This window comes from Erpetoichthys calabaricus, chromosome 14 (assembly GCF_900747795.2).
Source record: "Erpetoichthys calabaricus chromosome 14, fErpCal1.3, whole genome shotgun sequence".
NCBI classification, from domain to species: Eukaryota; Metazoa; Chordata; class Cladistia; order Polypteriformes; family Polypteridae; genus Erpetoichthys; species Erpetoichthys calabaricus.
Window position 1 is genome coordinate 90895034 of NC_041407.2, and position 20791 is coordinate 90915824.

The window sequence follows — 20791 nt, forward strand, 5'->3', positions numbered from 1 at the left end:
CTCCATTTCTTTATCAGAGCTAAGTATGGCTCTGGATTAGATAGATAGATAGATACTTTATTAATCCCAAGGGGAAATTCACATGGATTAATCTCCATTATTTCAGCTTCTTCATTCAAATGCATGACACTACAAGTTAAAAAAAAATGCAACTTACAGCTGATTGGTGGCATCATTGTGCTCTCAAGACATACATGTAGTTTTATTACTCTAATTCCATAATGACTAAAATAAAAGTTAGTCAGGTGAAACTGGTAGTGTAAACACATCTCTAAATATGGTTTGTGCAATTGCATACAATTCACGTTAGTCATTCTGTCATTAGGCATGCTTGTATAGTACATTTACGCCATTATCTTAATATATAATAGTTTTACTTTTTATGGTGCTTTGGACAACTCAATCCATCTTGCTTGCTTTGGTAAACTGCATTTGGCGGCATAATTTTTTTCTAAATTAGTACAGTCAGCAACTTGTGCAACACATCCTTACTAATCCAGAGATGCTTAATTTAAGGCCTTGCCATCTCATAGTGTTACCCTGCCAGTCTGTTAATTTGAGAGGTGTCAAGCTGCAGACAGGAGTAAGTTTCCTAAAGGGGTAGAAAATATGATACTGAGATGAATTTCAAGGTCCTGTTTGCCACCATTTCTGGTACTCTTAACATACGAGGTGAACAGATACATGATGTTCAGGAAAGCTCACCAGAGGCTGTTCTTTTTGAGGCAGTTAGCAAAGTTTTGGGTGACCTAGGAATAACTAACTTTTTTTTCTGCATGTCAGTTATTGAAATGGTGTTCACCTTCACTATTACTATGTAATCTGTGTAATATGGGAATTTATCCACCAAATGCCAAAAAACCAAGCAGAGAAAGTGATGTGCGTTGATTTCTAAAATCACAGGGTTTTGTTTCACATTATGTATTTGCTTTACACTTTCATGGTTAAATATAAAACTCAAAATATCTTACATGACTTCTTGCTCCCTACCCCTTCTCTGTTAACTATTATTCTGTCTATTAATCACCTTACGTCTATTAAAACAGAGTCTACCAGAATTCAAAGTGGAACTTGCCTTCAAGCTCTAAAATGCATTTACTTAGAATATTTACTTTATATTCTCTTGTACATTTTTGAATAAAATATTTAAGTGTGTTCATCTGGTTGTTTCTTAGTCACTATAGAATTATTATATTGGAATCCTTTTGTTTTGTGTGAATTTCACCTTAACAGGTTTGGTCAGCTAGCATTGTTAAGGACAACAGTCAGGTCAAATAATAATTTTGAAAATTATAGAAAAAATCCTATATACATTTTGACCTTCAACAGTTAAAATATATACAGACAATCTATTCATTTATCCTCTCGGTCTTGTGATCAGCACTATAATGATAATCATGTATCCTCAGGCTGAGTGGTTTATGTCAGATTCTTGAAACTTATTGTTCTGTACATATTTTTTATTCATTGCTAGTAACTACCTGTTCATGTTAAATGTCTACTCAGCAGCATTTATCAACTTATATAATATTTTTTTTTTAAAATTCAGAATTATATTGCTGTTAATGGTTTACATAAAAAATATTTACTCATTCAATGTCTTGTTAAAGTAATAGAAATGCAAAATTTTATTTGATCTTTTTAATCATGCTATGGGTTTGTATGGCCTACTATGGTGCTCTTGTGTTTCCACATCACTGAACCTTGACCTTATGTTTTATAGTTGTAGATGGATTACACAACCCAAGGCTTTTAAACAAAGTTCATATTTCCATGTGTCATAATAAAGACAAACTGCCATATAATATTTCTAAGCAATGAAAGGTTAACTTCTAGCAAAAGCAGAAATCTGAATGAAAACCACTCCCTGGAGCTCAGCAAATTATAAGAGAGTCTTCAGTCAAATAGAGATGATTTTTTTTCTTAAGCCGCTGCCCTAATGTTTATCAAACCACATGCACCTTTTCCTGCACAGTTGGATCCAGTACTTTTAATAATCCACCTGGGTAACATGCCATTATGCATCAGAAAATAATAGAATAAGAATTGTATCTTCCCATGTTCAAGCCAGTTCTGTTTTTGTAGACTGTTACATTTTTGGTGAGTTGTAGCTTTAAAGTTACAAAATACTGTAAATATATATAAAGTTTAATTGAAAAGTTGTAGATTATGTTAAAAATGACTTGTGTTAAAATATGCAAAATTAATCAGATGTCAAATATTTAAAGCATGTGTTTGTAACAACCTGATTATGTCACATTAAGGCAATGCACTGCAGTACTGCTAAAGTTCTCATTGCCTCCTAAATTATTTTAGCCAATGGTTAAAAATAGTTTATCACTATAAGATCAACAGTAAAGTGGATATTGCATACACAGCTCTAAGGATTCCTAATCTAAGGCATCTCCAGTTGGAAATTCAACTATTTGGCAACACTTTTTTTTTTTTAAATTCCTGATCATGTAGAACACACTGCTTTCAGGGCTGAGATCGTTTGTAGATGAAATCAACTTGGCTCAAACAAATACAGTCTGCCTATTTAAATTTATTTTTGTAGGCTCAGATTATTTATGAGAATTTTAAAGATTTTAATTTTATTATATTAAAGTCATTTTTAAAGCAGAATTAGATCTCTTAATTATATCAAAATAGAGGCAATTACAAACTCAACAAAAATGCTATAAAATAGATGCTACTTTATACCATTTTCATCAGCATGCTTATTAGTAAGAATTGGCATAAATTACCAAAGCATATCAAAACTGGTAAGACTGCAAAATCATATGCTAGATGTAGAAAATGTGGTCACTCTGTACAAACATAAATATCCCCTATAATCCTATTACTGTGGATTGTCATTGTTAAGGTAAAAAGTAGAAATTAACAGAATACCTGTATTTAATTCAGAGTCAGTTTGAAATATGATTTCCAAATAGTTTTCAGAAATACAAGTGTGGTTTTCAATAAAAAAGAAGGACATTGCTAGCATTCATGAAAATATATAATGACATACTTTTAAAATTTACTTCAAGTTCATCATTCTATTATTAGCACACTTAAACAGGAAAGGCAAGAAACTCCATGCAGTTTAATGCCCCTCTTTTTTTACTACTAACAGTGTTATAGTCATGGCCGAAATTATCGGCACCCCTGGAATTTTCCTCGAAAATGCACCATTTCTCCCAGGAAATTGTTGCAATTACAAATGTTTTGGTATACACATGTGTATTTCCTTTATGTACATTGGAACAACACAAAAAAACAGAAAAAAAGCCAAATCTGACATCATTTCACACAAAACTCAAAAACCGGGCTGGACAAAATTATTGGCACCTTCTACTTAATATTTGGTTGCACGCCCTTTGGAAAAAATAACTGAAATCAAGCGCTTCCTATAACCATCAACAAGCTTGATACACCTCTCAACTGGAATTTCCGACCACTCTTCTTTTGCAAATTGCTCAAGGTTTCTCAGATTTGAAGGGCACCTTCTCCCAACAGCAATTTTGAGATCTCTCCATAAGTGTTCAATCGGATTTAGATCTGGACTCATTGCTGGCCACTTCAGAACTCTCCAGCGCTTTGTCTTCAACCATTTCTGAGTGCTTTTAGAGGTATGTTTGGGGTCATTGTCCTGCTGGAACACCCATGACCTCTGACGCAGACCCAGCTTTCTGACACTGGGTCCTACATTGCTCCCCAATATCTTTAGGTTGTCTTCAGATTTCATGATGCCTTGCACACAGTCAAGGCATCCAGTGCCAGAGGCAGCAAAACATCTTAGAACCTCCACCATGTTTGACTGTAGGTACTGTGTTGTTTTTCTTCGTTAGCCTCATTCCGTTTTCTGTAAACAGTAGAATGATGAGCTTTACCAAAAAAGCTCTACCTTGGTCTCATCTGTCCACAAGATGTTCGCCCAGAAGGATTTTGGCTTCCTCAAGTACATTTTGGCAAACTCCAATCTGGCTTTTTTATGTTTCTGTGTCAGCAGTGGGGTCCTCCTGGCTCTTCTGCCATAGTGTTTCATTTCATTCAGATGTCGACAGATAGTTCGAGCTGACACTGTTGCACCCTGAGTCTGCAGAACAGCTTGAATATGTTTTGAAGTTGATTGGGGTTGTTTATCCACCATTCAGACTATCCTTCGTTGCAGTCTTTTATCAATTTTTCTCTTCCGTCCACGTCCAGGGAGATTAGCTACAGTGCCATGTGTTGTGAACTTCTTGATTATGTTGCGCACAGTGGACAAAGGAACATGAAGATCTCTGGAGATGGACTTGTAGCCTTGAGATTGTTGATATTTTTCCAAAATTTTTGTTGTCAAGTCCTCAGACAATTCTCTGCTCTTCTTTCTGTTCTCCATGCTTAGTGTGGCACATTCAGACACACAACAGAAAGGTTGAGTCAACTTTTCTCCATTTTAACTGGCTTCAGGTGTGATTGCTATTTTGCCAGCACCTGTTTCTTGCCACAGGTAAGTTCAAACGAGAATCATATGCTTGAAATAAAACAATCTACCCACAATTTTGAAAGGGTGCCAATAATTTTTTACGGCCCATTTTTGGAGTTCTGTTGACGTGATGTCAGATTTGGCTTTTTTTCTGTTTTTTTGTGTTGCTCCAATGCACATAAAGGAAATAAACATGTATATACAAAAACATTTGTAATTGCAATCATTTTCTGGGAGAAATGGTGCATTTTCTGGGAAAATTCCAGGGGTGTCGATAATTTCGGCCATGACTGTACATTGGAAAGGACTTCACAATGATACTTAAGTTTTTCAGTTGTCTCAAAATACAAGACTGAGAGAAGACTGCCCTACAGCAGTTGGTATGATGAGCAAGGTCATTTGTTGACATGAACAGCTCCAGATCCCCACAACCCCGGTATTGAGTAAGCAGTTATTCGTAGCATTAATTCATAGGTTTATTATGATTTTGGTTTTCTCATACTTCCCAAATAAATGGAATACTGTTTGACTGGGCTTGTATAAGCAAGTATGTATGTGTGCTTCAACTGGTATCCCAGCCAGATTTTATTTCTGTCTTTTGCAAAATATCTTACCCTAGAGTGAGGAAAGTGGTGAAGAAGAGGTATGGATAGATTCTAATTTTGTTTCCTAGGACACATAGGTTCCAATACTTACATATATTACTGGTAATTGTCTTTACCACAAATTAATTTCTGTTCAACTCTACTAAAAATAAAAGAGTGACAAATACATATTTATGTTTTTATATATGTAATATATATTAAGCCCTTGAAGCAAGCACAGATATTGTATAATTGCAGTTCTATAGTAGAAGCTCCTGGTGGAAAATACCAGTTGAAAACCTCCTTTAACATCGTCGGAAATTACTTCCCAAAATAATGTGCAATTCATACTTTGCATCAGCAAAATTCCAATTCAGTACAGCATACTTTATTGCTTTCAGTAACATTAAGGTGATGTTTCAGTTAATAAATAAAATCAAAAAACATATTGTAGTAAGAGTTTTTTAATAGCCTATCGCGTAATAGTATGTGAAAGGACTTGCCAACTAGAATGCTTCATCATCTTTTGTATTATTCATGTTCAATGCTGAAATAGACATTTTGGTAAATTAATATAAAATGGAGTATATTTGGTGAAAATACTCATAACATAACACACAGAGAAGGTTGCAGAAAAAAAAAATATATATAGCTTACTGGAGTGGGTACAAAGCTCTGTGTCTATGGGGCAGCACAAAATTGATTGCCAGCCAGTGTCTCTTCAGAAATGATGGTTGAAATATGATGCTTGCCTTAAAAAACGTCTTTGTTATAAATATACAATTAGTGAGTGAACTTTGCATTTAATACTTAGATATATTTTTGTAAAGTTCACTCATCACCAAAAACACAATATCCCACTTAGTTAAAAAAGCTGAAATTTGTCAGGATTGTAGATCTAGACCAGTATGTATATTCTAAGACAGAATATTTTGGTATATCAATATTTATGGGTAAAAAATCCTCCCACAATAGAAAAACTAAATGTCCCAAAATTTTAAAAATGCTAAATTTGATTGAAATTTGGTGAAATATAAAGATTAAAATGTCTGCACATGTCCGCTACTGACTCTATTTGTTTTGTTTCACACTGTGTACAGTATTTGACATTTGTACGTCTTGACTTGCAGGTCACTTCAGCTGGGAGAAATACCTGAAAGAATGTGGTGCTTCAGCAGCACCTGCACACTGTTTCAGACAGGTATGGGTACAAGCATTTACCAGTGAGCCTTTGGCTTTCATTTCTGTTATGAAACATAATTTAACTTTTTATTTAATCCTACAGAGTAAGATTAAATGTGCATTTCATATTGGAGTTTTGGAACATGTAGTGTATTTCAACAAGTCTGTTTTCCAGTTTGAAGCCTTTCTTGATTTGTTAACATGCCCAAGATGGAGTCAAAGGTTTAGGGCTTTTCACAATTATACTTTTTATCATCAAAACGTACTGAATTATTGAGACACTGATGTACGATTAATTTTTTTTTTATTGTTTTAGTAATGACTGAAACACACAATTTGCCATGCACCACTAATATTTTTCTAATAACAATGTGCAGTTTATTTTAGCAAAATTAATGGAAGGCACACTGACAAAAAACAAATGGATTCAATACCGGGTATACACCTCTCTGCTTAATCTGACAGAAATATTTCTCTCTCTCATTCACTCACACGTCCATGGCACTGCCAAGCAAAAACAGGACCAGACCCAGCTTTTTTCCGTTTTCCCTATCTGTTTCAAATCACCATCGTTAAACATACGTACGTTGTCAAATGCACACAGTTCAATGCAGAGCCATAAGGGGCCAGAGCATTTATGGACTCGTCAATCAGTTTGAATCAAAGTCATTCTGGGCAGTATTCTTAAAGTTGTATGTGGATTTACTACACACATTTCACATATCTATACACAAATAAGTTACCTTTTAGACACCAATACAACATAAAAATGACATTTCCGTCTTTCCTTTTACATACACTGATTTCCATATTTTGAGATAGGACATGTTTTTAAACGTGTTCACAAGTTTTTCACTAATTTTTGCATGCTGATAAAACGCTTTTTGAAAATCCATTCATCAAGAAGAACTTCATCAGGTATATTGGATCAGTTGGTTTTTGCCGAAACCTATTTGAATGCCTCTATCTCTGGAGGGAAAGTATCCACAAGCTCTTCAAAAGCAGCAGGTATGTCATCAGAAGGCACAAAATTTAAAGCAGATAACATTTAGACATGTAAGGGAACCTTTTCATTCTGTTTGTAAGCGTCCACTAAATTAAACTCCTGCACTTTTCTCCACAGCAACTGTCTGAGATGGAAAAGCAACCCACTAGCTACGCGCATTTGTTACTACATGCTTTTGTCCAGAGCGCTTTTGTCTGTGCACCCCAATGAAGAAGAAAAGACACTTGTACAGAAAGAATGTGCAAAGAAATGTACAATTGCTGCCATAATGTGTTGCACTGTTAGGTCTGTTGATCGCAATATCGCAGAGCATCAGGTTATTCTTATTACTTTTGTTTCAGTATTTAACATGTTTTTAACAAATAAAATGAATGATTGATTATTTTGGAATGGTCAAATAATCAAGCATTTGATCTCGGGAGTTAACCATATTTAATATTTGTTTATTTAAATCAAATGCTTCCAACATCATAAAAATAAGTTTTATACATCTTTTAAAAACTTCATGATTGTTATTATGACAAATATTTAGTTTGACAAGCATCAAATCAACTTATTGTAGTTCCTTGGCATTTTTCTTGCACAAGTTTGTCTATAACTAATTTTTTTTATGTCAGTGTTATTTTTACACATGTAATATTGGTGGTTAATATTAATTTTCGCCTCCACAGTGCTTTACACCACCAGCAAATGAATTCAAAGCAGGGATGAAGCTAGAGGCTCAGGACCCTCGCAATACAACTTCTACTTGCATAGCAACAGTTGTGGGGTTAACAGGTGCCAGGCTTCGCCTGCGGCTTGATGGCAGTGACAATAAAAATGACTTTTGGCGTTTGGTTGATTCATCAGAAATTCAGCCAATTGGAAATTGTGAGAAGAATGGAGGCATGCTTCAACCACCTTTGGGTGAGTTATGAGTAAAATTGGTTAAAATTTACATGATGGATGCAAAGTATAATATTTCTGTTATGTTGACTTACAAAAGTTTGTTAAGTCATAAAAATAATACTAATAAATGTTATTTTACAACACTAAAATATCTACTGTACATTTTATCTGTTCTGTTTTAACAAACGTTTTCCTGCTTGCCTCACAAGGTCAATAATAAAGATACAATACTGTATTCTTCTAATTTAACAGATAGATACATGACATAAAATAATGCATACAAAATGACAAACTCTCTTTAATAGAAAAAGTATGCCCAGAAAGCAGTAGATAGATTGAATTATTTGGTAATTTATTTTGTTTTAGCAAATACAGGGCGTATATAAAGGGGTTTATCATTGTTTTTCACTGTATCAATTTTTTTTAAACATGCTTAATCCAAGTTTAGGGTTATAGCAATAAATAATGTTAACAAGTATTTAGTATTTTATTGTAAGAGTTGTTGCTGCACTGCTTTGACAGGTCCAGCATGGCAGCTGCCTGCTTACTTTATTCATTGCCTCATACCTCTGTCCCACTTTGAATCTAAAAAAAATACTTGGGTTTGCCATCACTTACATACCAAGACAGCTCAATACTTACTGTATTTGGTTAAATAGAGATCATGCATAATGGTCCCAGATAAGAAGTTGGGAAAGGTTTTTGATCACCCGCTTTTTATTTCTTTTTGTTTTTATCCATGCATCTAATTAACCCACTTAATTCAATCATAGAGGACGGGGTTGAGGTTGAGCTGTTCGTGGGGAGAACAGGGCCAGACCTAGGCATGAACTAACCCAGGAAAGAGCACAGCAGTGTTACAGGACACTCATTCATACCACACCTTCTGTCATGTATGATGTGAGTGAAAAACCAGTCCAGTTTAAAATTCCAACACCATCACAAGGAGAACATTAGAGGGAAACTTTACCAAGAATCTGTATGTTACTTACCCCGTGTACTTTGTAGTAAAACGTCCCTGAAAAACAAAATCTTATGTTACTCGTGTCATTTAATCCACATAAAGTCATTTGGTCACAACATGCATAACACACATTTTTTTGTTAAAATATTATTAAGCTGATACTTCAGGAAAAAAAATCAGTGCACATTATAAGCATGAAACACATTAACCTCATTACTTGGTCAAGAGAGTCCTGTCTGCAGTTCAAAAGTGCAATACTATGCAAAAGATGACCAGAAAATTATCAAGTGCTGTATTGTTTTTGGATTACTTTTATTTTTTATGTATCTTGTTTGAATCATTCAAATTTAGGTCATTAACGGTATTATATATGGGAAGGCTTAAAAAGAACAGCATGGCATAAAAAGCAGCTAAGTCCAAAGATTTATGCTTTTGCATTTTTACTATTTACAGACTTTGCACAAAGCTGACTTTACACCAGTCAGGCACTCTGTATCATGTTTTCCAACACTGCTGAAAGAAAAAGCGCTAAATTAACATTCACTGCTTCACTTCTGCCAGAGCACACTCTGGTGGATGGTACATTGCCACATCACATGTTAACTGGTCTCACCTACTTTCAGCTTGACTTGAATGGAGAGAAGTTACCTATTTTCAGGATCTCTCCAATTGCCAAACAATTTTCAAACTGCTAATATTACAAAACCAACCAACTTCAGATAAACAATCAAGTCAATTGTAGACACAGAATATATTTCATAGCCTGACTCTCTTGTGATTGTTTTATGTTTTGTTTTTATCCGCCATGGTGTTTTAAATTCTCTTCCCAACAGTGTTACAGCTTTGTTCAGTCATTATCGGACTTGGTAAATTCCTGAGAATTATTCTAGGCAGTAATTTGCGAAGTATCTGTGTTTAGTGTTCTCATTCTTGCAATTTATGGATAATTCCTGGGATGGCCTGCTTTAGTGTAAAGTGATTTTTAACTTGCCAGGCTTTTCATGAAGCAGATTATGTTCAGCCTTCTTGGCTTAAAGCTGCCATCTAGTGGATCTTTTCTAAAGTAATAAATTTCAATTGTCTGTCTTACGCTATGACAAAGGTAAATTATACTTTTATGAAAGTACTAGATATGCAGAATGCTTTTTCAGCTGTGTTCTTCTGCACATATTAGTATCATTAATGACACTGGTAACTAAATAATTAAATACCAGATAATGGAAAAAAAGCTAAAAGCACTTAATCCATTTAAGCCTCATGGAGGCCAGAGAATGTCAGAGCAGCACTGTGTTCCAAGGCAGGAAACATCCCTGAAAAGGCACCAGTCCATCTCAAGGCCCACTTATGCACATACCCACTTTCACACTGGAGCCAATTTAGAGCCAGTAGTTAACCTAACTGGCACTTCTTTGGGGTTGTGGGAGGTAAAACCACCATACTCAGAATGCTGACATTATTTCACATCAGCCTTTCTGTGGAACCAACTAAGTAAGTTTTTTGAAGTAAACAGCTTCCATACATCATAGCCATGTCCATTTTTTGTTCTGAAAAGCTGAAGGCTTCCTACGACAGTATTTTAGGCAGAAGAAGAGACAAAGCGTTAGCTTTTTCTGGATGCCAGACCACATTCATCTTCAAGATGCTCAGCTGAACAAACAGTAAGTTGATGACCCTTTTGTAGTAGCAATGAAAAACAAGTCTTATCAGAGAGTTCTCATTGGTTTATCATGGAAAAACATATTATTCTGTGTGACCATAGACAGGAGTTTGTTCAAAGGTGTTCAGCAGTGGAAAATCACAAACTCAAAGTTTATAATAGTGGGGAGTAAAATCAGCCCCAGGCAGACTTTTACTGGAAAACGTACACATTTATGTGCTAGGTATTTCTTTCTTAGTCAAAAGCCTTATATTTAATACAAGTCAATTTTTGCCTCATCAACAAAGTACACTCTCTAATTCTAGTTTAAACACATTGTGAATTGTTAAGCACCTACAGTAACACCATGAATCTGATTGGTTTAACGTAGCTTTGTAGTTCCTACAGTTGCACCTCTAATGTGATACAATATGTGGTGTTTACTTGACTTCCTTCTTAGTAAAAGCAAGTGTTGTACTTTTCTGCCTGTCTAGCATGGTGTACAGTGTAATGGGCAATGAAGAGCCTGTCACAACCCATGTGTTCTGGGAAGTGAGTGCTGCTAAGAGGGAATAGTGCTATTAGTTTCAGTCAGTGCTCCATAATTACAGTAATGAGCAGTACACAATGGTGGTGGCATGGGAAACACCGTAAGATGTCTGGAAATGTCTTCCAGAATATTAGAAGGCAGCAAGTACATCTACTAAAGAAATGTTGGGCTTCTGTCGCATGTAGTAAAGATACAGTATATAACCAGCAGCTTTTGATGCACCAACTTATAAATAGAAAGCAGGACTCAGAAATAAAATGAAACACGGGCCCACAGAAGAGCACTGCTGAAATGGGACTTAAAGGGTAATCTCATAACCCAGGTGGTTAATCCAGAAACAGGGTCTAAATAGCCACTTTATGTTTGTGGGTTTTGTGAGTTACCACCAGGTCAAGCACCACCACCTTTTAGCCATTTCTGCTGCAAATGTCCTCATCCTCGTCCAAGATTTTGTCTTTCAGAGGCAAGCATTCAATTCATCAAGAATAGAGATGTTCCTGTGCTGTAAAATAGAAAATAAAGGAGACTATTGTTAAGAAGCAAATGTCAACTGGGTGATTCTGAATTAGCCTTATGTAAGCGTGGTTTTGTGCATGAAAGTGCCCTGCAGTGGGCTGACATTCTCTCCATTCTTGGTTCTAGCCTTGTGGCTAGTGCTGATAGAATAAATTCTAGCCTACTGTGATCTTAAATTGGAATATATGCTTTTGAAAATGTTATGTTGTGTTATGTCACTTTTCCAAAGTGCATTCATATGACATATTTTCTGGTTTCATTTGTTGAAAAACATCCACTATTGCTACTACTACTGATCAGAGGAGCCAGATACACACACTATAACCGTTTAAAATCACTTTCGGACAACAAAAACATTTATGTATATAGCACATTTTCATACAAAATATGTTGCCCAAAGTGTTTAAAAAAACATTAAAGAAAAAGTGCAATTACTAATAAAAGAGAAAATACACATGCATTACTAAAATAATCAAAAATAAATAGACATTTTCAGAATGCAAATAAACAAATATGTAAGAGAAAAGTCTTAAGCATGAATTAAATTACTATCAACTAAACTCATTTTTATGTCTCTAATGGTTGTAACAGGAACTGCTGTGCTATGGTCAGATGGCCAGGGAGGAAAATAAAAGCATTAGATGGCAAGATATAGGAGAAAATAAACCTCCAAGGCCAAAAGACCACCCATTCTACCAAACATAAGTGCAGTGCAGTGGTTCATTAATATTTAGGTGTACTATCGTAAACTGTTAGATGTAGTGGGTCAAAATTTGGGGCATCCACCTTCCTTCTAGCATTAAAGGTTATTTCATAGTGCTTTGACCAGGTGGCAGTGGTGCAAGATGCCACTATAGAAAACCAGAAAAGGCAGGAAGAACAGAAGACATTGATAACGAGTATATTTCTTTAAAATATATTGTATATGACACTGCAATAAAAACTGACTACCATTGTACATTCATTATGGATAACAATGACCATAATAATTTGATATGCAGTAGATTCAGAAAGTATTGAGACCCCTTCATTTTCTGCACACTTTATTGTATTGTAGATTTAATTTGAAATTTTTCCCCATCAATTTACACTCAATGATCCATAATGACAAAGTGTAAACATGTTTGTTTCAGAAAGGTTTGCAAATTTATTAAAAAACAAAAACTGTGATCTCATTCATATATTCAAACCCTTAATTCGGTGCTTTGTAGAAGACCCTTTGGCAGCAGTTGTAGCTTTGGGTTTTATTGGGTAAGTCTATACAAACTCTCCACACACAGTGTATCCCATTTGTCCTGGCAGATCCTCTCAAGCTTCATTAGACTGGATTGGAAGCGTCTAAATTTCCATCTTCAGGTCTTTCCTCAGATGTTGTATGGAGTTTAAGTCTGGGCATTGGCTCGGCCACTCAAGGACAGTCAGTGACTACTCCAGAAGCCATTATTATCCCCTGACCAAAGCCATTATTATCCAGATACTCACTTTGGCTGAATGTCCATCTGTAGGAAAAGTCCTAGTGGTTTCAAACGTCTTCCATTTCACAATTATTGAGAGGCCATTGAGTTCTTTGGAATGCTCAAAGCTTTAGAAATGGATTTATATCTTTGCCCTAATTTATCTCACCTCAATTTAAACAGAGGTATACAGAGTGTGCCTTGTAATGCATGGTTTGGATTTTGTCCTGTCATGCAGTAATATGTATGGGACCTTATATACACAGATAAACTTGTACCTTTCTAAAAAATGTTCAGTAAATTCAGTTTGCCACAGGTGGACTCTATAATCAAATTCTAGATTCATCTCAAGGATAATTAAGGCAATCAAGATGCACCTGACTACAACTTGGAGTGTCATAGCAAAGGGTAGGAATATCCACATGACGGAGCAATTTCAGTTTTTGATTTTTAAGAAATCACTTTGTCATTATGGGTTTTTGAGTGTAGATTGATGGGCAAAAATGGCTACTTTATCCATTTAAAAGCAAATCGACAACACTATAAAGTTGGCAGAAAGTTAATACTAATTGCAAGTTTCTGTAATCTTTCTAAATCATAACTAGTAGTGTAGTTTTGAAGGGATAACTGGTTGGCAAACATTATTTGTATGTTTTACTAAACGTTGACTCTTAATTTACTATAGCTATCTGAACTGTGGATGTTTTTTGTTTCAGGTTTTCGACTGAATGCTTCTTCTTGGCCTATGTTTCTTTTAAAAACACTAAATGGAGCAGAGATGGCACCAGTCCGAATATTTCATAAGGTAATACAGACCGCTAATTTTTTTGGCTACCTTTTATGCAGTACTTGTTGTAGCAAAATTAGCTGCTTGAAAGAAATACAGATTAAGTAGATATCAGCTAAAATACTAACACATCTTAACAGAACTTATTACCAAAAATATGCCTTTACATTTAATTGTACTTTTGACCAAAGTAAGAAGACACGGTTGTTCCATTGGAATTTCAGCATGTCAAAGAAAACAGAATAGATTTAGTGTGTACCTGACATAACACATGGACATCTTGTTTGCAAACTGATCATTTATTTTTTTAAATAAGTTTAAGAAAGGCCTACGAAGTTTTTTGTTGAAGCATCCATAACTTTAAATGAAACTGTCCCCCAGACATAAATGTCTGCATGTGGTAGTTCTGAGCAATAAGGCCTCTTTCACCTGTTCTATGTAGTCAGCATGACAGTACGCAATAGTGGTTAGATCCCATTATTATAACATTAAGAACAAGTTATTCAGATTTGGGATGCCTGTAATAATTTTACTGTTTAAAAGATTCAATCATTCCATTTCCATTATGCCATTTTTTGTGTTTTATGCATTGGACTGGTGATTTTTTTTAAATCATTACTAAAACAGATACATTTAATTGTTATCTCCGCAAACAGCGCTTCAGATAACTGGTGTTGTTCAAGCTTTGTGTCTTACTAGGGCCACACAGTAGCTACACCAGGGTCACCAAACTCGCTGTCTCTCAGACAGTTCAGGCCAAAGTTGTAAACTCCCTCTAAAATGCTGTTTGTAGTCTAGTCATGGAATTGTTCCTGGGTTCAGTTTCATCTTTGTTTTTGCAACTGGGACACCAGTCTAGAGCCCAGCCGTGTGGACTCTAATGTCACTGCAGCCCTGAGCCATCCATAGACCTTTAAATTGATAGAACTCCAAACAGCTCCTAAGCTGCGTGTATTAACTATTCTCTTGTGAAAAGGAGTGCCTTCTAACATTTCCTTCTTAAGCTGGTACCCCAGTGAATTTTTTTGTGGGGCACCCACTCATGTGCAGCAAATACCACTCCTGGCAATGCCCTTCCTACTGCCTTTGCTTATCTTTGTGCCTATGTGTGCTTCCCTTTTCCAGTCAGGGCTTTGTTGTTTCTTGCTCTTATCACATTTCACCCTTTTCTGTCTGCAGCACTGTTGTCCTACTTGTCACACAATGCAGAGTAAACATTTCTGATATTTGTGGCACATATTTACGTATTACATTTACATTAATATTTGGTGGAATGTTGGGGGTGCCAGCTTTAATGTTAAAACTGGTTTCACATGAAAGTTTCAAACATTATGCTGTATCTGAAATGCCAACAGTGTTTAACAGATACAGTAGCTACTAAGTACTAATAGCCTTCCTAATGCACTATAGGACTGAATCTTTCCAGCTGCCCATGCAGTTACAACAAGACAACCTGCAAAGGAACAAAATCTGCATTAAATAATGTCATGTGAAAGATTGTTTTTATATACAGAAAACTCCTGTCACAGAGATGTGAAACAATGAAAGACTAGATGCTGCATCTGATATTTTAGCATACACATGTTTGCACTGCAGTGATCAGGAACAGAAATGCAAAAGTAGTGAGTGCCATTTCAATTGTATGATGTTTTACTTGGCAGTCATAATATAGAAAATCTGTTAAGATTACAAATTACTAATAAAGGTGTCAGTTATTTCATAAGGATGGTAGAAAGCTAATTAAAATTTGAGTATTCGGTATAATACTGGTGCATTTATACCTTGGAATAAATATGTACACAAGCTACATAAGATAATAAGCTGGCACATCCATTCATTTTGAACCTACTTAATTTTGGGTCTCAGGGGGTTCGAGCCTATTCCTTCATCATTGTTCTCAATATAGGAATCAACATTGGAAGAATTGCCAGTGCAGACTAATGCACCCATAAATACTCACACAAAGTTTAAAGTTGCAAGTTAATATAATTTGCTGTGGTTTTATTGGTGGAGTAAGAGAGAAGTAACAGGGAAAAATAGTTGTGAGAATGTGCAAACTCCACTCCTCTCCAGGAGCATTAATAAATACTCCTTTTTGCCTCAGTTTAATAAGATAGTAAATTAAAGAAAACACACTCTTGTCCACCAAACTGGAGTAATCATTAACTAATAGGAAAATTAGGGAGCTAATAGCAGCCTGTGACTACAAGTATATTACTACTCAGTCTTCTAACACACTGTTCTATAAATGAAATGCGATAGTGCTGCAGTGTTTTGTTTTATAAACATTGCTGCTCTTAAATCCAGGACTTAACTTATTTGTAAATTTAATTCTTTTAAGTACAAATACAAGTTTAGATCATAATATATGTATTTATTTACTGATAGGTATTCCTGTTCTGTGACGTCCTGCTTCACCGAGTTTTTTTTTTATTATAATTAACTCCTAGTGTACTGCATTGTGATTGATATTAGACAACAGAAATGCAAGAATGGCAAAATTTACTTTTGTATGAGCAATAAGCTAAGTATTTAGTCATTAAGTTGTTATTAGTAGGGCTGAAATATTCTTCATGTAGATATTAGCTTTAACAGGTCAAGAAGTTTTACTTTGTCTTTTTCAGTAAAGGTTAGCTGAAAAAGCTTCCATCATTGAGATTTTTTTATTGAGAACACTTTACTTTTGAAGTTTGTGCATTTTCAATTTGACCATGTGCATGAACACAAGAATCCAGCTGACAGGAATGTAAACTAAATTAGTTATGAAAACAGATCAGGTGATATCTGTGCAGCTGCAAGTTCTTTTGCAAAGCATACAAAATCAACAGAAATATATGCATGAAAACTGTATAAAATGCAGGTCATTTAAAACCACTAAGGCAGTTGGTTGGCCTTTTCAGAATTTTTGATGAGGCATATTAGAAAGACACTATAAAAAGTGCAACACTATTCTACAAAACCTCTGATCTCTTGTGCGCTTTTTTTTGTAAGAATTGTTGCTAAATCTCAATTTTATTTTCTAATTTCTGCTGCTGCAAGAATCACATGCATAGTTATTCATACAATCACGAGTCTCATTTGTCATTGGCAGTCATCCTGCCCCTTAAGTAACCCAACATACTTTCCTGATCAATCACTTATGTATTTGTAAGTTTACACTTCCAGCTTAAATGGGCAGTGCTACTTTGCACTGTTTACATAAATTTGCTTCCTGTCGTTCTTTCTTTATTTATTTTTTTATTTTCTGAGGTCTGACTTAACCCAAAATCAGTTAAAGATTTGCTGTAAAGTAGTTTTTGAAAATATATAGTATATTATTTTGTTGTGAATATAGCGAGAGGACAAAATGACATTTCTGGCTTTTATAATACTATATACTATATATATGATAACTGAGATAAGAGGTCAGCGAAATATCACATGTCAGCAATTTTTAGTAACTGTTATTTTATCTCTCCTCCCCCAGGGAAGCAAAATATTCCATATGTCCCAAAGTATTTGAATACAATATTTTTGCCACTATGAGGCTAGGGATCTGCACTGGCAATCGGAATGTTGCTGGTTCGAATCCCGTAAATGCCAATAGGGAATCTGCTCTGTTGGGTCCTTGAGCAAGGCCCTTAACCTTCAATTGCTGGGCGCTTTGAGTAGTGAGAAAAGCGCTATATAAATGCAAAGAATTATTATTATTATTGACGACAAGACCCATATAGATAGATTGTACCAGATAAGTACTTTACACAATGAAATGACACTGTGATTTTATCTGTTTTTAACTGTTTGTTTTATCTCATAGCCACATAAACACTTTTGGGGGAAAAAAAACAGAATACAGTCAAAGGTCTGTTTTCCTTAAAATAGGGTATAAATGTACTGTTTCTGCTTTATTTTGGTCACAATTGCAGTTTGTCATAATATTTTGGAAGACACCGAATTAAGTATTTTGCAGAAAAATTTGGTTTTATTAAGATACTATGAAACAAAATTTAAATTATATCTCAAGTATTTACTAAAAGAAAACGAATGATTTATAACTTAATAAACAAATCTGAACTATAACAACCAGGAAAATTCTCTTAACTTTTCTTGTTCCTTGAACCTCTCCCAGCAGGAACCTCCCGCCCCTGCACAAAACTACTTCAAAATTGGAATGAAACTAGAGGCAGTTGATCGTAAGAACCCTCATTTTATCTGCCCTGCCACCATTGGAGAAGTGCGGGGTGTAGAGGTGCTGGTCACCTTTGATGGATGGAGGGGAGCCTTTGATTATTATTGCCGCTATGACTCACGTGACATCTTTCCAGTTGGCTGGTGCGCCCTTACTGGAGATAACCTACAACCACCAGGCACCAAAGGTATTCATCATTTTCTCTTTTATCCTCTTTCTTCTTGACTTCAAACATTGTGACGGGTGATTCATAAATCAAAGTAATATTATTCCTAAAGTGTTACCTTTTTTCTTCAAGGAGAGTAAGAGAATACCAGAATTAGTAAATTCACATTATATATTTCCTATTAATTTGACTTGAAGCATTTTGCAGTGGGTTGTCTAATAATTAGAGAGCAGCAGCACAATTTACTATAATTGTATTCTCTGTTAATTTGATTATGCATGTTGTTGACTATGTACATACCACTTATTCAAAATCAAGTGGTCTCTTAGTAACTCTTACTACCGAATAAAAATAATACATTGTCAGCCTGAGTGTGAAGAAGCATTATCTAATAGAAAAGGTTGTTATTTTAGGATACCTGCATATTAAACAATTTTATAAATGTATACAATAACACTGCATTTCAAGCAAGTCAAACATTAAAATTCCCATTGGGATTAATAAAGTATCTATCTATCTATCTATCTATCTATCTATCTATCTATCTATCTATCTATCTATCTATCTATCTATCTATCTATCTATCTATCTATCTATCAGTTGATATATTAGCAATTGTCATTAAATGTATAGGAGTTTCAAAGGACCTCATGATACAATATTGTCTTAGTATATTCTACAGTAAGACATGGAATAAGCAGTTACCATACATAATGCACAGACCTATTGGTATGTAGTCTGACCTTTGTGCTGGGTGAGTCCTTGTGAAATGAGCTCTTATGTTTATAGTAGGGCTGTCAGCCTATAATCAGCATTAGAATACTTCAGATTTGAAATATTTTTGAATATATGGATTATGCAAGTATTAATTTAAAATTTCTGGAGCTGCATACAGTATGTGTGCATTGCTGTTAATAGGATGTAAACTATCCATTTCCCTTTATCTAAGTAAATCAATAAATACTATTCATTTATTTCTTTAATCATGGGGAACAAATTAACATCCTTTGATCTTTAGATCCACTTCTTTTTTTTTATTTTAAAAGCATTAGCTTTCTTTTGTTGGTGGTGCTTCATTGTTGCTCCTGAGGAGATTAACTTAGGTCAGTCTGGAATAGAGCAAACAAAGTCTACAGGAGCATGTGAGTGTGTTTGACCTGAGAACTATTGCTTATCCACTTTTTAAAAAAATATTTAAGATTATAAATTGTAAATAAAGTATAAATCATTACTTCTTCCAACTAAAGTTAAAGAGGAAGCACCATGTTTTGTTTTGGTTCTATTTGGACGTTGCCTGCATATTACATGTTCAATATTAACGCCTTCCTCCACTGTGACATTGTCAATACCAAAGCGAATCCAAACATAGGCAGACCATTTGATATGAGAGCCTGTGCAGCAGCACTACCTTTTCTGGTGTGCCACCTGTTGGAATTTAAAAAAGGAGTGCATTTTCTAACGTTTGTGGTATGTACTAATATGGCACTACTTCTCACATTCTTCCCATGTTAAAGTCTGTTTTATTTTAGTCATATTAAGTTGATTTGCAATAACAAATTGAGCCAGGATGAGTGAGTGGGTAGTGTATATCCACATATGATATTCCCCATCCAATGTGGTTTCCTGCTTTGTGCCCAGTGCTACCTCACTAGGCCCCAGCTCCTAATGATTTTGTACTGGATAAGCTGGTTAGAAAATAGATGAGTGAAGATCCCTATTTAGGAATTTGTATTGATCCAGATATGCAGTAATTTTATTGCAGCTAATCATGAAATAATTCTAAACCATTTAACAGAAATTTGTGAGTGTGTATATGTTAGCTATATTAGCTAAAAAATGTATAATATTTGCCCTAGTCTTTACAGATTGGTGAAAGTTTGTGTCTTATTAATAATGCACTCTTGTAACCCAATATGGAAACTTGAATAGATTATCACAAATGATTGTTTGTAGAGAGAGATCATTTTAGAGAACTATTAGAGATACTTTAGAATATTCTCCAAACTATAGGAATGTGCTTGTTTTCAGAATGAGTACCCTCATTTAGAGTAAAATTGTAGTGTAGTGGTTTACTCTACTTTTTCACAGTTAAAGGGTGCTAGATTCAAATCATGGGGGCACTGGCCACATGGAATACACACATTCTTCAGGTGTCTTTTGTGGATTTTGTTCCAGTTCCAAACATGCATGTATTAGATTAATTAAAAGCTCTAAATTTGTGCTCTAGTATGTATCAGTCCCCATCCAGGGCTGGCTCCTACTTTGTGTTCAATGTTGCCAAAGTAGTTACTGGCTCCCCATGACCCTGCAAGGCATAATTTCACATTGTTACACCTGCTTAATCCAGGTAAGGGCTGTGGACAACCAACTCTTTTTCTAACAGCAAGTCTTCCACTAGCCCAATTCAAACACATTTAGACAGGGCTAAGTTAAAATT

At 35.1% G+C, this 20791-nt stretch overlaps 1 protein-coding gene across 5 annotated transcripts in view; it reads left to right on the forward strand.

Annotated features, from left to right (window-relative positions):
* LOC114665313 (polycomb protein SCMH1) overlaps nt 1-20791 on the forward strand; it is a 59248-nt gene that overhangs the window by 10907 nt on the left and 27550 nt on the right. For 2 of the 5 annotated variants that reach the window (XM_028819796.2, XM_028819794.2), the window contains exons 4-7: nt 6168-6238; nt 7897-8131; nt 13950-14038; nt 18129-18375. In XM_028819796.2, the coding sequence (XP_028675629.2) occupies nt 6168-6238; nt 7897-8131; nt 13950-14038; nt 18129-18375 (642 nt within the window). Of the gene's footprint in view, nt 1-6167; nt 6239-6512; nt 7542-7896; nt 8132-13949; nt 14039-18128; nt 18376-20791 lie in introns of those variants that run through there. The other 3 variants (XM_028819798.2, XM_028819795.2, XM_028819797.2) reach the window with 3 other exon arrangements.